A 16,276-nucleotide genomic window follows, 5' to 3' on the forward strand; every position below is an offset into this window, starting at 1 on the left:
TGGTCTTTAAGATACAGGGATTTTGCAAACAGGAATGGTTCAGTTTGGAGAAAGCACCAAACATTATATGCATGTTATGTATGAACCTCTTTATATCTGTACCTTTGCAGCTCATCATAATAAACAAACTACATTAAATATCAACCACGTCCATCTACTTTTGCACAGAGGACCCAAACTCAGAGGCAGCTTCAGTACTACTGCGTACGCATCCGGCTATTCTCTGCAGCCCTTACTTGAAAGAAATACGGGTGCGCCTGCACAAATGGAAGCATATTGAATTAGTGGTAATGGGATAGAAATAGAATCTAGGGGTGGTAATGGGCTGGGTAGGCCCTACGGGTACCTGAAGCCCCCAGCCCACCACAGACCAGGTATGGGTGTGCAGCTAAATGGGTATATGGCTGCGGTTTTGGACATTAACTCGAGTCCGATTAATAGTTGGGAGGGGTGTTGGTATATCCTTGCCCATACTAGAACCCAGCCCAAATCCAATTATATTATATTATGTGTGTGTTACATATATATGTATGTGTGTATGCATATGTCAAATACTCCATTTGATTTACATTCAATTATTACTGATTAGTAATTATAATTATCATTATTTTAAATTCATAAAACAACAACAACAACAACAAAAAAAAAAAAAAAGAAAGGCTGGTTCCACTCCAATGATAAGGATAAGCTTATCCTAACAACATTTTGTATGTTGGCCACATTGCTGCATGCAATGTATGCCATCAAACCATCTAATAAGGTAACCCCACCATGAAAGTGAGGATGCCCAATGTTTTGGCCGAAAAAACCATCAATGGGAGCCACCAAATGAATTTGGAGGTTATACAGAGGCCGTCGACTGTTTTCTATGGTGTGGGCCAACTGATGACTGGATGGTACTTATTTTTGGGGCATTCCATCACAGGGTGGGTTGGATGGCAAACATGCAAAAAGGTGTGCCTGACATGTAAAGTGCTTCAAAAGGTTTTCTTTTTCTTTTTTATGATGACATCATTAAGACATAATAATTAGCAATACAAGAGGATAGCTGTAGAAGGTGACCTGATTATCATTCCACAGCATGACATTTTAGATCCAAAAAAGAAAAAAAGAAACACTAAAAACAGCAAAAGAAATCCAGGCCCTTTCTCCAAGCCGTTTGTCTTGACCCTTAAAAAAGTAATTGGAAAGTGGAAGGGAAAAAATTTGATATTCTGGCAAAGTGTGATGGACCGATGGTTGATGCGCAACATAATTACTCTTTTTTTTAAATATCAAATTATAAATGGGTTCCTGATACCCTAGTGGGCACAGATATGGGTGCCCATGTTTAGGCCCCAAATGGCTATGGGTATTGACATGGGTATCGGTGCATTATTTATTAGTGGGTATGGGTATGGTTACCTCCATACCTGACCTGAACCCGGTCCATTGCAACCCCTAATAGAACCACCCGCAGCCACATTATATTCAGGAAACTTCCATATTCCATATCCAGAACTCAGTAATCTAAAATTAGACATTTGAAGGTTGGCAAGTAGCTGACTTTCAAGAAAGACATTTGGAGCATGGTGAGTCCAAAATGATGTCGCATGGTTATAGTTGTCAAAATCATACGATTTATGATTCGAGTCCAATCTTAAGCAAAACTATTTGAAACCCCACCTTGAATCCTTTTTATATGAATCGTACGATTCTATGAATTAAATCCTATGATTTACGATTCAAATTATACTTGTTCTCTTCTATTTTAAGCTTCACTTGGCTTTCATTTTATGTTTTGAAATTGGTGGGGGGAATTAAGAATTGTTTAGAAAAAATATATTATTTTATTTTGTTCTTTATAAGAGATTAAACGATATATATTCTCTTCGACATTAAATTCTTGAAGTTTTTTTAATGATTTCTTACTTCTTAACTGGTCGAAACACCAAATTGATGTATGACTTATCTGGGAATTTTTTAATGAACGGTTATGATCATCAATGTTGTCAAAATCATTATCATATCGCAAATCATAATAGGGGTTGAATTGTATCAAATCGCAAACTGTATCATAAATCATAAGATTTTTTATGATTTTCTTAAAAATATGAAAAAATATAAATAAATCATACAAAATTAAAAACTTTAACACTATCATGACATGGTATTACTTATAAATTAAATAATTCTTATCTTTCCTTCTTCTTCTTCTTCTTCTTTTTGTCTTTCAAGAAATTTTCCTTAAAAAACATACAAGGGTCCTTTAATAATTTATGTTCTTGTTACCTTTTCTCAAATGTAGACTTGCATTGGAAAAGCAGCATTTGATTATGTAGACTAACGAAAAAGATATTTTGATTTCTAACCATCATACCACGATACATATAAGTTAACATGATCGTAACCATCCATAAAAACATTCTACTTAAGTCATACGAATTTTTTAACAATAAAAATCATATATATATATATATATATATATATATATATATATATATATATATATATATATATATATATATATATATATATATATATATATAACCTCTACGATTTAACATTGAAGAGAATATATATCATTTAATCTCTTATAAAGAACAAAATAAAATAATTTACCTTTTCTAAACGATTCTTGTTTTTTTTAATCCTTATTCTAAATGATTCTTAAAACCCCCACCATTTTAAAAATATAAAATGAAAGCCAAGTGAAGCTTAAAATAAAAGAAAACAGGTATAATTGAATAGTAAATCAGGATTTGAATCATAAATCATAGGATTCAAATCATAAAATCGTAGGATCCATATAAAAAGGGATTCAAGGGTAGGATTCAAATCGTTTTTCTTAAGATTCTACTCAAATCGTAAATCGTAAATTGTAGGATTTTGACAACACTGATGATCATGTTGACCTATATGTATTGTGGAATGATGGTTTAAAATCAAAATATCTTTTCTTGTCGGTCCTTATAATCAAATTCTGCTTTTCCAGCATGATTTTCCAAAGGATGATTGATGAGTTTTTAATTTTCCGATTTATTTATATTTTTCAGATTTTTTTCAACTTTTTAAGAAAATCATAAAAAACTGATGATTTATGATACGATTTTCGATCGATATGATTCACCCCTACTATGATTTGCGATACAATCATGATTTGACAACATTGTTGATAGTTCTAAAACTCGGTGACCCAACTAGGAACTCGACTCAACTCGAAATCGAGCGAAGTCACTGTGAAACACACTGACGGGCACAATTCGATTCAGAATCAGCACGACTCATCAAGTCAGCTCACACACTTGAACTGAACCACTCGCTGAGTTATCATTTTTTTAAAAACAGTATTCAAGTAGTTGGTGGAATTCAAACTCACAACCTCAAGTAGCTAGACAATGGCATCTACCAGCAGGCCACACACTGGCTTTTCTATTTAGTTCGCATATTATATACTCATACTGTTCAAAGTATCCATTATCAGTATAATGTCATCACTATTAAATTATTAAATATATTGGTGCCTTCTCAAAAAATTGAACTATTAAATATCGAGGCAAGTCGAAGACTCAACCTGACCTGGCTGGATATTGAATCGAGTCGAGTTTTCGATTTTTTAAACTGTGGTGTTGGAGACAAATGAGGAATTTGAATGACATGTGTTTGTCACCCCAGAAATTGAGTTTTTACACGGAGAACTAATATGATCCTTGATCGAAGGATAAGCACAGAATATTCACAGGTGACCAGGACAGCTGGTCTGTTTGGGCACCATCACTGATGGACCATGACCCAAAAATTTCCATGATTAACAGATTCTAGCCACCAACCATGTGCCTTTCTCATTTGGAAATGGACTATTGCTTTATCTCTTTCTAACCGTCTATTGTAAGTGGAATATCCTATTGAGAAGATTTTCAGGGTATGGTCCAGCATATTAACAGTATCAAACACTGAGCAATGGGACCCACTTGCAAAAACTGAAACCAGGCATTAAATGCATTTCCTCAGGTCAAGGTTCCATAATTCCTCTTACATGCAGTCAAACAATGCCAATAAAATCAAGCAATCGCTAAGCTTTTTAAGCAAGGAAACATTTCAGAGAAATATAAACTAGTTGGTCACTGAAGATCAAACACTGTCATTGTAGAAGTAAAAGATGGAAATAAAATAAGTAAAAGAACTGGGTAATCACTACAAGATGCTAGAAATAGGATTACCATTGCTTCTCGTGCTGTAAGCCTTTCTTGATGATCATACCGAAGAAGTTTATCGAGGAAATCAATGGCCTGTGTGACGCATCAAGTCAAATAACCATCAGAGAACCAGTCGAATAGTAACTTTGAAGTAGATTCGACCAGAGATTAAACCAAAGCAATGTTCTGAAAATATATGAAGTGAATAACCTCTGGAGATACTAGATGCTGATTATCTGCATTAATAAATTTGGACCAGGGCTTCCTGCTGTGCCTGCATATGTATTAACTGAACATTGTCAATCACTGAGGCACAAGGTAATACTTGTTTCTTCCTGCAAAAGCTATGGTGGGTTCTTTCAGGATGTAAGTGGCACATCTGGAGGAATTATAGGATACCATGCCTCAGGAACCATGAGTTTGCCACCCGAGGTACAGAATTGAGCACGTTGGGGCCCATGGTTTGGTGATCCAGACCATTGATCTGAAGGGCCTCGCCCAAAGCCTCCTAGAACAGAAGATCCACACCCTTGCCTAAGTGGCAGACAAATAGAAGTAAGAATTACAACAACTTTCAGATTCAGCAGAAAATAGCCCAAAACCAACATGGAGATTTTTGGGGAATCCATAGTACATGAAAGCTCATCAGATCAGGGCTATATGGATCACCATACCATAGGCCTCTCATATATGGAATCCTGCACTCAGCAAAATGTACCTTTGCCGAGGCTCAGTGCATATAATTCCTCCTAGGATGCATGCGTGTCAAATAAACATAGCCTAACAAAAAGGTCATCATGCCCCTTAATAGCATCTACCATTAGAAAAGTATGACTACCTGTCTTTGCCTAAGATGATCAAAGTTCAATCCCAACATACCTCCCAACAAGAGCATCGAGTTGAGGATCAAGTTCTAAGCGGTATTTGTTTAGATAAGCATTCAATTCATCTGTCCCAAGCACCTGGGAAAAAAAATTTACATCAGTTACCAATGTTCAAGTCATGTGAACGCTATATGGAATAGCCAATTTTTCTGAGTTCACTAACTATAGCTGGAGGGATTTGACATTCTATATCTAGCTACGAGCGTTTTGCTTCTGCCATGCAGTAAACCACTAGACAGAGGCTAGAGAAAAAGCATAAATTTCAAAAGCTCAAGCTCGAAGTTAAAACACATGGATAAATAACAAGATGCCTAACATATATTGTGTTTGGCCAGTTTGCAACACGGTTAAAAGACTCGGTGACCTGGGCTAACTCATTTGGTCTTGAGTTGAGTTGACTCAGATGAATTGGATCCGACGTGAACAAGTCAAGACAAGTGGCCCCTACCAAAAGCTTTGTGGGGCCACCGGGATTCTATGTTACATCCACTCCACCCATCAGTTATGTCAGCTCATGTTAGGATGTGAGCTCAAAAATCAGGCAAATTCACAACTCAAGTGGGCCACACCACAAAGAACTGTGGGATTGAATGCCCACCATTGAAACTTTGTTAGGGCCCATGAAAGTTTCGAATCGGGCTGATATTTGTGTTCGACCTTCATCCTGGCAGGAATGACCTTATGAATGGGTTAGATAGCATATAAGCACCACTGTGGGGCCCAATAATGTTTCGATGGTGGGCGTTTCCATCACCATTGTTTCCTATGGTGTGGCCCTTTTGAGTTTTGGATTTGCCCCATTTTTGGGCTTGCGAAACTTATGGACAGATTGGATGTCACACTGACATCGGAGTGGACCCCATAAAGCTTGTGTATGGATGGCATCTCTTTTTTAGGTGGTTAATGGCAGAGAATCATTTTCTCTTTTCTAGGCACGGTGTGGCCCCTTTAAGTTTTGGATCTGCCCCGTTTTTGGGCTTGCGAAACTCATAGACAGATTGGATGTCATGCTGACATTGGAGTGGGCCCCATAAAGCTTGTGTCTGGATGGCTTCTCTTTTTTAGGCGGTTAGGGGCAGAGAGTCATTTCCTCTTTTCTAGGCGCTTAAAAGCAAATAGAGATGAGAGAGGTGTCGAACTGGGTCGACTTGGCCACATTGCCCGAGTCTCACCCAACTGGAACGAGTCCAGGCCTAGCAGCCCAAGTTGTGATCTCAAACTGGGTCAGGTGCCTCCGAGTCTGAGTTAACTCAGATGAGTCATGCCGGATTTGAATGAGTCTTAAAACAAAGGTTTGCTAGGTAGGTTCTACACTCTTATGCTCACACCAATAAGCATAATATTAAAATGTGTACAAACAAAACAAGCCCATATGTCATTTTAGTCATATCCATTTTCAAATGAGTGACCAAGAAACTGATAGTAGCATATATTGTGGTTAGCCAGTTCTCTGTAGTAATGTCCACGCACCTATGCTCCATTAAGCATGCTATGCATCAACAAGAAACAAACAAAAACTTGCATATAAAACTCATGTCATTTTAGCCATAGCCATATTCCACATATCAAATAAGATGTTGCACAATTCTTTCAGATGTTTTTTTTTCGCGCTTTAAAAGTTGATAAAATTCATTAACCGGCACAGGAATTGCAAAACAAAAGCGAACAAACAAATGGAGCTCCGAAACAACTACGAGAAACAATCAGTGGGAATACTCAAATTACAAGCCCAATCCTTTAGCATAAGACCTAGCCCTCTCCAAACGGATGGTTAGGTAGATGGTTGGGTAGAGATGAGAAAAGTATATGCTTAATTGACTTCCTAATAAATAGTCCCACTGAAACAATGTTCTACAAGTCTATCAATGCCTCAGATTTAATAAAAAATGACAATTGTTATTCTAGTATCCTAATGATGTTATTGAAGAAATTGGAGAAGAGAGTGCTGCTGAAGTTATTACATACAATAATTCAAGTTATGTGAATGCTAGAAAAAAGTTGATAGACAAGGAAAGAACATTGTATTAGACTCCATGTGCTGCCCATTCAATCAACTGGATATTGGAGGATATTAGAAAGATGACATGTACTCTCAAAAACTTGAAAAAGCAATAAAATTGGCAAGGTTTACTTTTTGGCATGCAATTGTTCTTTGCCTAATGAGAAGCTTACAAAAAAAACAAAAAGAATCATGAGATTCTATGCCCCACGGTAACCCACTTTGCAACTGCTTAGCTTATCCTTTTAAGCTTCACAAGCAAAATTAACCCATTCAAGCAATGTTTTCATGAGATCAATTTCAAGCAATGTTTTCATGAGATCGATGACATTCTTGTACTTGGTTTAAAAAACAGAAGGAATTAAAGTAAATCCACCATATTATAAGGAATGAAAGTGCATTCCCCTATTATTTGATCCAAAGCTATGGCCACGAGTTGCCTTGTGAATTAAGAGCACGATACCTTGCGTTAATATTTGAAATAAGTAGATTCAGAAGAGAAGCATACTGATGCAGGATAATTAACCACTTGCTCTAAAAGCTCGAACTGATAGAGCGTGGCGAATTAATCCCTTCATCTCATATAGCCCAAGCCCTAAATCCATAAGTTAGGTCCTCCGCCGAACCCTCTTCGTGGGCCCCAAATCCATAGGTTCCGCCTCACACAGGCCCCAAATCACATGGGTTATGCGGGTCGCCCACCGCGAATGTGCCCTTGCATCCCACAGGCCACCCCACTCGAGCCCGACGTAAAAATACCCCCACATTAATCACCCCCCGATAAGTAGTCTCGAACACAAGACCTCCCTCTCTGATACCAATTTAATGCAAGACAATTAACCACTTGCTCTAAAGCTTGAACTGATAAAGCGTGGCGAATTAATCCCTTTATCTCATAGCCCAGGCCCCAAATCCATGGGTTAGGTCATCAGCCGAACCCTCTTTGTGGGCCCCAAATCCATAGGTTCCGCCTCACACGAGCCCCAATCACATGGGTTATGCGAGCCGCCCACCCTGAGTGTGCCGCTACATCCCACGGGCCACTCCACTCAAGCCCGGTGTGAAAATGCCCCCGCATTAAATGCAATAGCCTTTAGTTATGAATTGATGTACTTTACAAAAGAGAATATTGCATTCCAATGTAACAATTTAGAAAAGAAATATCTTCCAATTTAAAATAAGATAAATGAAAAATAGACTCGGCTTCATCATACTCTATGTGCATCTGGATACTATCTGGATCCGTAATTACGGTATTCATATAAATCTCTACATGCCCTGAAATAAAAAGAATTGTTTGAGTGCATTGATAGAATGACCACCGATGGGAAAGATCTTGTTAATGTTGACATTCAATTGGACAAATATGAATGTAGAAGAGGGGGCTTTGACTCCCAATTGGCAATGAATACTATGCGGAAGCATTCCCTGGGTGATTTTAAAGATAAATGAAAAATGGACTCGGCTTCATCATACTCTATGTGCATCTGGATACTATCTGGATCCGTAATTACGGTATTCATATAAATCTCTACATACCCTGAAATAAAAAGAATTGTTTGAGTGCATAGATAGAATGATCGCTAATAGGAAAGCTCTTGTTAATGTTGACATTCAATTGGACAAATATGAATGTAGAAGAGGGGGCTTTGACTCCCAATTGGCAATGAATACTATGATGAAGCATTCCCTGGGTAATTTAAAGAAGCTTCAGTTTTTTATGGCGTATGTTGTTTGCAGATGACATAGTTTTGATTGACAAGACAAGGCAGTAAACACAAAGCTAGATTTATGGAGGGGTGCTTTAGAATCTAAAGGATTTAAAACAAGTCAAACTAAAACAGGGCATATGGAGTGCAATTTTGGTAAATAATAGGAATCAAAACGAGGAATTAGTCAGATTGTTGACCAAGGAGTTATCCAAAATGAACACTTTCGATGCCTTGGGTCTAACTCATGAGAGTGGAAAGAGGAATGTTGCCCATAGAGTTCAAGTTGAGTTGAAGAAATGGAGATGTGCCTTTGGAGTTTATGCGATCACCGTGTACCACTCAAACTAAAAAAGAAATTTTATAGGATAGTTATAAGAACAACAATCTTTATGGGACGGAATGTTGGGCAGTTACAAAACAATATATTCATAGGATGAGTGCAGCTAAAATGAGGATGTTGAGATGGATTAGTAGCAAGACAAGGAAGGATAGAGTCAGAAATGAATGCATTCGAGGAATTTAAGGAGTAGCGCCAATAGGTAATAAGATGAGGGAAAGTAGACTTGATGGTTTGGTCATTTGCAACAGAGACCAAGAACCGCACTAGTTAGGAATGAGTTGGTACAAGTTGAAGGTTGTAAAAGAGCAAGGGCAAGTCCCAAAAGGATGTGGATGGAGGTAGTAACTAGTAAGAAATGACTTGATGACCTATAGCCTAATTGAAGGTATGACCCTTGATAGAGTGGAATGGCAGAACATGATTCATGTAGCCGACCCTAATTAATTGGGATAAGGCTTGGATGATGATGATGATGATGATGACGATTTTTAAGAATATTATAATTGTGTAATTGGAGAAAGCATTTGATTATTTATATTGAATCCTTGTAGCCAATTCGAGGGAACACTTTAGAGAGAACACCATAACTTGTGAGGTCTAGGATTCTAGTATTAAGCCTCACATGCAACGCTTGGGGCTATGAGAGAAATTGGACTACCTTTGAGCCGACATTATTTTTCCCTTTGGTAATAATTGTTATATTAACAAGTGTTTAACATAATCATTATATGGTAGGCTGGTCCAAATGAATAGAAGAAATCAACTGAAGCAATAATAGTTAAATTTCCAGTTTATTTCATGTACAACATTAAATTAAGGAAGAGAAGTATGAAAGGGCAAAGTGGACGCTATACTGGTCAACTAAGGACCTGTTTGGATTGGTGGAAACCAAAGAGTAGATGAGGAGAGGAAATTTGCCAAACAGCAAAAGGTTTCCTTTTCTTGATGTCCAAGAGTGGAAAAGGAAATAGCCCTTTAGAGGAAATATGACAAAAAGGAAACTGATTACCTCAATCTTTTTATCTTTCGCAAACGAGAGAAACCGTCCCATCTAAGGAAATCAGTCTCATTTCCTCAGCTACTTTTTTTATTTTCACCAATCCAAACGACCCCTGAGTTGCTACTGATGAATAGTGAACGGTGAGGAAAAGGATGATGTTCTCCTTAGTGATGCATCTTGGCTCGAAGATCAAAACATGGTATTTGATATTAGTGACATTACTACTATTCCAGAGTCTGGTATCCTTCAAAAAAAATTTGAAAATAAAAACTATTCCAGAGTGTGGTGATGTAGTGAGTAGCAATGTAACACCAGCTAGTGTTTCTAATCCTACTCCTCCCACTAATCCTCCCCTTCCCTATCATAAAAGAAGTTCACAACTCCTCTAAGTGAGTAGTTCTAGTTTCCAAGATGAAGTTTTACATGAATGTTTGAAAACATTCCAACGACTCTTTCTTTAATGTGTATGTGGTCTTGCTCCTGCAGTAGGGGAGAGGGCGGTATGACTGTCTCACTAGTTGTACATGAAGTGAATGATACAAAATCAGTATTTTATGCTGACAGCAGAAACCAACTCTTCCATGAAGCTCTGTTTTGCCATCCACAACTAACGAGCGAGGATCCACAAAAACAACCACAATCTCCTCCCCCCCCTACCCAACCCCACACACCCACAGTCCAGTTAGTGGTAACTAAGAATATGGTGAACCAACAATGTGAATATGAATCTCAAGATCCAAGCATAAGGTTGCACTTGGAAAGGGTTTCAAATCAATCTTTGAAAACCCGTATGCATGTCATGGTCTTCCTATAATCATAGAAATATAATTAGTCAAAAACACTTCATGGAATTTCTACAAGAAACATAAATGTGGCACCTCTCTAGGTATCTGATGATAGCTAATTTCCATGGAGTAGGTGTTATCCTTGCATCATTTAATATAAACATTCAAGCCCAAGCAATTGCATTGCAAGATCTCTTCACCATCTGATGCAGGACATGAAAATTAAATATGATATGCGAGATTTCAAGCTTAAGATCACGTTAGTTTAGAAACAATTACACAAATTTCATATCCCACATGAAAGTCCAAACATTCAATTAAGGGGAATCTATGCAGGTCCAGGCCTACACATGATAGGGCTGGATTAATAAAAATTATGAACCAAACGATACTCAAAGATAAGAAATAATCATCCACACATGCATAGTAATCAGTCCCTAATCCAAGGGATTCAGAAATTCCAATTCAGGGAACCCTAGGGTAAGAAAAGGGGCTTAAAATTGTATATTTGTGTAATTTAAGGTTAGGTTTAGGTATTTTGGGTGAAAGCGGAGTGAAAGAAAGGAGAGAGACGAACCAGAGAAGCACCGCACGCATGGACAATAACAATGGCCCAGACACACGTGCGTGTGATCCCGGCCGCGCGTGTGTGGGGCCCACAATTCAGAAAAAGACCACCTTGGCCCTGGTCGGCCAGGGATGGACTCCAAAACTCCCAAATCTCAGCTCGATCCGATGTACGGTTTGTCCGTAGTGCTCCGCCGAAGTTTCAGCCCTCCTGTAGGGCCAAATTCTGAAATTTTGTTGTAGGGAGGAGAATTGCTGTAATAGATGATTGATTCGAAGTGTAGATGATGAGGTGAGATGAGAAAAAGGGATGGTAAAAGATGGGTAGTAGAGATGGCGATGGATGGAAGCGAATTGGGATAGATGTGGCTTCACACCACGGTAGTTAACCCTTCGATGAAGGGAGGGCTTCGCAACCAATTAGGCTTCACAACTCAAAGAGTAGGAAAACGTAGAATTTTTATTAATCTTCAATGAATGAAAAAAGCTACAAGGGGTGCTTATTTATAAGAAAACTCTATACCCCAAAACTCGCGCCATGTGCACAACTTATTACTTGGCAATGAAGTAAACCAAAATAAAAAATAATCAAAGAAATTTAAAGCATCCATAATGTTCTAAATAACATTAATAAGCAAAATCTAAAATATTATATCAATCTGACTAGTGGGCCACGATCATGAGATCCCATGATGGGCTTTTCTTGACTAACGGGCCCACTCTTTTGAATCAAAACTTTGTCTTCTAGCCAAGAGGCCCTCCCTGGACGTCATCATCAATCCAGATCGACGGTGGGGCCCTTCTTCTTCTGGCGTACGAGCGTAGGGGGGTGGTGTGCGCGCACGTGTGGACGGCGTGCACGGGATGTCCCCATCACCATCACCATCAGAGGTCCACACACTCAACTAGTGGAAATCACCACACCAGCTTTAATAGCCTAGAACTCCATTCTATTCGAATTTGAAAGTGTTCATATCATTATGAAGTTCAAGCAAACACATGAATGCATACAGATTTCCTACGAGAGCATACAAAGACAACTAACCAAAAGCAATGGCTACCTTTGCAATTTTAACAAGCTGGTCGTGATTATCATGGCCATAAAAGAAAGGCTCCTTGCGGAATATCTGCAAAAGAATAATAAAGAGCATGTAGTCCCAGCATGTTAAATAGTGTAGACATTGTAAATGAGCAAAAGAAAAAAGCACATCAAGTAAACCAAACCCTTCATAATTGATCTTCTTTCAATAAAGAAACACTCACCATTCCCGCAAACATGCAACCAAGGCTCCATAAGTCCAAAGAATAGTCATAATCTTGCAAATCAACCAGGAGTTCAGGCCCCTTAAAATATCTGGGTAACAAGAGATGCCGTTGTTAAATATCTCCAAGCATGAGACAAACATGTGTTAGTTCCACATGCAATAACAATAGTTTGCATAAGGCATCAAATAAGTATGGAACCTTATTACTTTGATCACAAGGTTTCATAAAATCTCCTATTTCAATATATGTTTTCAAGCATAAAGTTTCAAACAATTTTGGATACTTTATCGCTACGCCCACAAGGGATCTTACATGTCCCCATTTCAACATGTAACGGGTTTAAACATGAACACCTGAAATCTAGATCCTCAGTACAGATTACAGTAGCGTGTGCCTATCAACCACGCTGTTTTGTTCTCAGTTCCATCACTAGACAGATCTCAAGGGTGGTCAGGGTTATCTAACTTCACTTTCCAAGGAAAAGAAGGGAAGAAGAGAAAACAAAAGAACAAACAGTAGTAAGCTACCCAAAAGAAGAAACAAGTGGCAAAAAGAAAGCTAGAGCCTAGAGTTTAAAAGAAAACACACAATGAGCCTACCCAAATGAAAGGCAAAGGGAGAATATATATATATATATAAAAGAAGAGAACTAGGATTTGTGGAAGAGAGAAAGAGGAAAAAATCACTAGGTATCCAACTAAGAGAAAGGGGAAAAAAGATGATGAAACAAGAGAAAGCAACGGCATGAGAGAAAGATACATAGCCAACCTGGTACCTGAGGAGACAAGTTAAGAGGATAAGCTGGATTGACAAGCAAGACAAGAAAGGAGAGAGCATGGCTTTTGAGTCAAGGTGTGGTAAATCCGTAATATAATGACCGTAACGGTATTTACGAACCTCGATAAACGTTACAGGGTCATAATGGTGTGACAATGGAAAAGTGAACAGTAACAGTCGCATGGCACCTGTAATGGTTGAAAAAGAACCTTTTTTATTATTTATAAAAAATTTAAATAAATAAATAAAAACCCTTCCAAATCTTTTTTTTTAGCATTTTCCTTCTCATATCTCTTCCTTCTTACTTCAATTTCGACCCACCTTGTGCAGAAACACAAGATTAAAAACTCCTCATTGAAGATTTTTGAACAAATCAAAACTCCGGGGGGGCCATTTCAGGGGAAGTTTAAAATTAGAGGCAAGTGGCTTTTTTTCTTGCCGGAAACTGTTTGTATGATGGTGAGAAGACCAAATTGCATCAGGCTAGATTTGTGATCGATTTAGGTTTTTTTTTTTTTTGTAGCCCTATTTATTTCATTTTAATATATGGTTGTTTTTATCTAGAAAAAAGCAAAAATATTAAATTTTTTCCAATGTTCATTTTGGAATAGTCTAACATGTGTAGGATGATTGGGCATACAAAACCATGACTTAGATTATTCTTAATATGCTACTCTATTATTTTCAAAAAACTTGTTTTCTAACCATTTTCACATGAACAGTAACTATGAGCAAAAACTTCAAAAATAAATAAACAAATAAATTGTCCAACATTCATTTTGAAATATTGTAACATTTATAGGATGATTATGTGTACAAAATCATGCCTTGGATTGTTAATGATATGCGAATTTACTTTTTTAAACTTTTTTATTTTCTAGATATTCTTGTATGAACAATAACTATGAGCAAAAACGCCCAAAATTTTATTTTTTTGTCCAATATTCATTTTAGAATACTCTCGCATGTGTAGGATGACAAGGTGTACAAAACCACACATTAGATTATTCTTGATATGCTAATTTACTATTTTAAAATTTTATTTTTTGGCTATTTTTGCATGAACAGTAACTATGACCAACCCCCCGAAAAAATTATATTTTATCATTGTGGAATACTCTAACATGTGTAAGATGATTAGGTATACAAATCCATGCCTTAGATTATTCTTGATAACCTCATTTAGTATTTTTCTTGAATCTTTTAATTTTCTGCTGAATAACTGATTAGTGAGTTGGAATAAATATGAGGAATATTTATTCATTTTCTTTTAAACTTCCTCTTGTAGTTAATTCTTGAATCTTGATAATACTTATATGAGTATTATTATTTGTTTATACTTTGTACTCATTCCAAGGCTATTAGGTTATAAAATCAGTAGACAAGCATTCCTACCAAAGAGTGGACCGTTACACCATCATAAACATGGTGAAAATTTAAAAGAATATATACATATATGGAATCCTCACATTTTTTCCAGATTTTGGGGTTTTTTTTTTTTTTTTTTTTTTTTTTTTGGGGGGGGGGTGAGATTTCTTTTGTTAAAAAAAAAAAAGACACACACACACACATTACGGGGGTTGTAACGGCATCTGTGGGCATCGTTGCACCCACCGATACCATTTCAGCATACCTTGTTTTGAGTTGACTTCATCAAAAACTTGATTTTAATTTGATTTGCAGAGTCAAGTTGACAGATTCAGTTGGAATCTTTTGCCTTTTCCCAAGGATAAATTTAAACATAAACTAATGGGATAAACCTAATACTCCATAAAAAATTCAAGGGCATTTTCAGCCATTTCAAGTTCTTTTATCAGTTATCCACTTCAAATTTCTTTTACATAACGATATTCTTTTTTATTTGTAAATATTAAACAATGTCTTGGTAATTGACAATCAATTAAGACCAAGGTTTAAAATATCATCTGATACTGGTACGCAGACAGGTACATATTGGGCTACAAACGGTCTCATCCATGAACGATACAGCTGTATCAGCCCAAAACAGCATGATACAGGGCAATAAACCCTGTATCAGTCGTGAACAAAACAATACACAAAAACCGATTTTTAAACCCCAACTGAGCCTTCGACTGGACTCAACTCGACCAAACTGACATTCAAGTTGAGTTGACTTTTTGTGCATTTTGAACCATGGGAGGAGAACCATAGGAGAAACGTCATTTGTATCCCTAAAAAAAGAACTTGATTTCTTCTTGAACTTAACAGCTTAAAATATCTTTTCATAATTTGGACATGTAAAGTGGAAAGGGCAAATAAAAGGGAATACATGTGATAGTTCAACACCATACATGTTTCCTACAAGGCAGAAAAAGTGTCTTTTGTCAGTTTAGGAACGCATTCAAATTTCATAACTGGTTCCCTGGTAACTGTGAAATGAACCCTTTGACCGGAAAACCCCAAAGCACGTCAACACTAAATTCAGTGCCAGATCAAAAGAAGCCCAAAAATAAACAAGAGGTACCCAAAATCTAGTCTTTCCACCCCGGAAGATTGGTGAGCCCACACAACAACCATATCCATCATCTACAATCTACTATAAACACAGTATTTCCATCTATAAGTAAAATAGTGTATAAAATTTTCAAAACAGAGTGCTTAGGTGCCTCGCATTAAAATGTTACAGCAGTACCACAGCACACAGATAATACATCAACATGTTGTGGTAGTATACGGCATAGGGGTGGCAATGGCCCCCCAATCCCCTGATTCCTGGCCCCAGCCCTGTCCTGGCCCTAGCCCTAATCACG

The 16,276-nt window shown here is 37.4% G+C and overlaps 1 protein-coding gene across 3 annotated transcripts in view; it reads right to left on the minus strand.

Annotated features, from left to right (window-relative positions):
- Positions 1-16,276, minus strand: part of LOC131229883 (casein kinase II subunit alpha-2) — a 41,252-nt gene continuing 24,976 nt past the window's right edge. For all 3 annotated transcript variants that reach the window (XM_058225932.1, XM_058225934.1, XM_058225933.1), the window contains exons 5-10: positions 12,726-12,816; positions 12,524-12,589; positions 5,055-5,137; positions 4,386-4,449; positions 4,200-4,268; positions 1-257 (exon numbers count right to left, since the gene is read on the minus strand). In XM_058225932.1, the coding sequence (XP_058081915.1) occupies positions 198-257; positions 4,200-4,268; positions 4,386-4,449; positions 5,055-5,137; positions 12,524-12,589; positions 12,726-12,816 (433 nt within the window). In that variant the 3' untranslated portion in view covers positions 1-197. The remainder of the gene's footprint in view (positions 258-4,199; positions 4,269-4,385; positions 4,450-5,054; positions 5,138-12,523; positions 12,590-12,725; positions 12,817-16,276) is intronic.

This window comes from Magnolia sinica, chromosome 16 (genome assembly GCF_029962835.1).
Source record: "Magnolia sinica isolate HGM2019 chromosome 16, MsV1, whole genome shotgun sequence".
Lineage (NCBI taxonomy): Eukaryota > Viridiplantae > Streptophyta > Magnoliopsida > Magnoliales > Magnoliaceae > Magnolia > Magnolia sinica.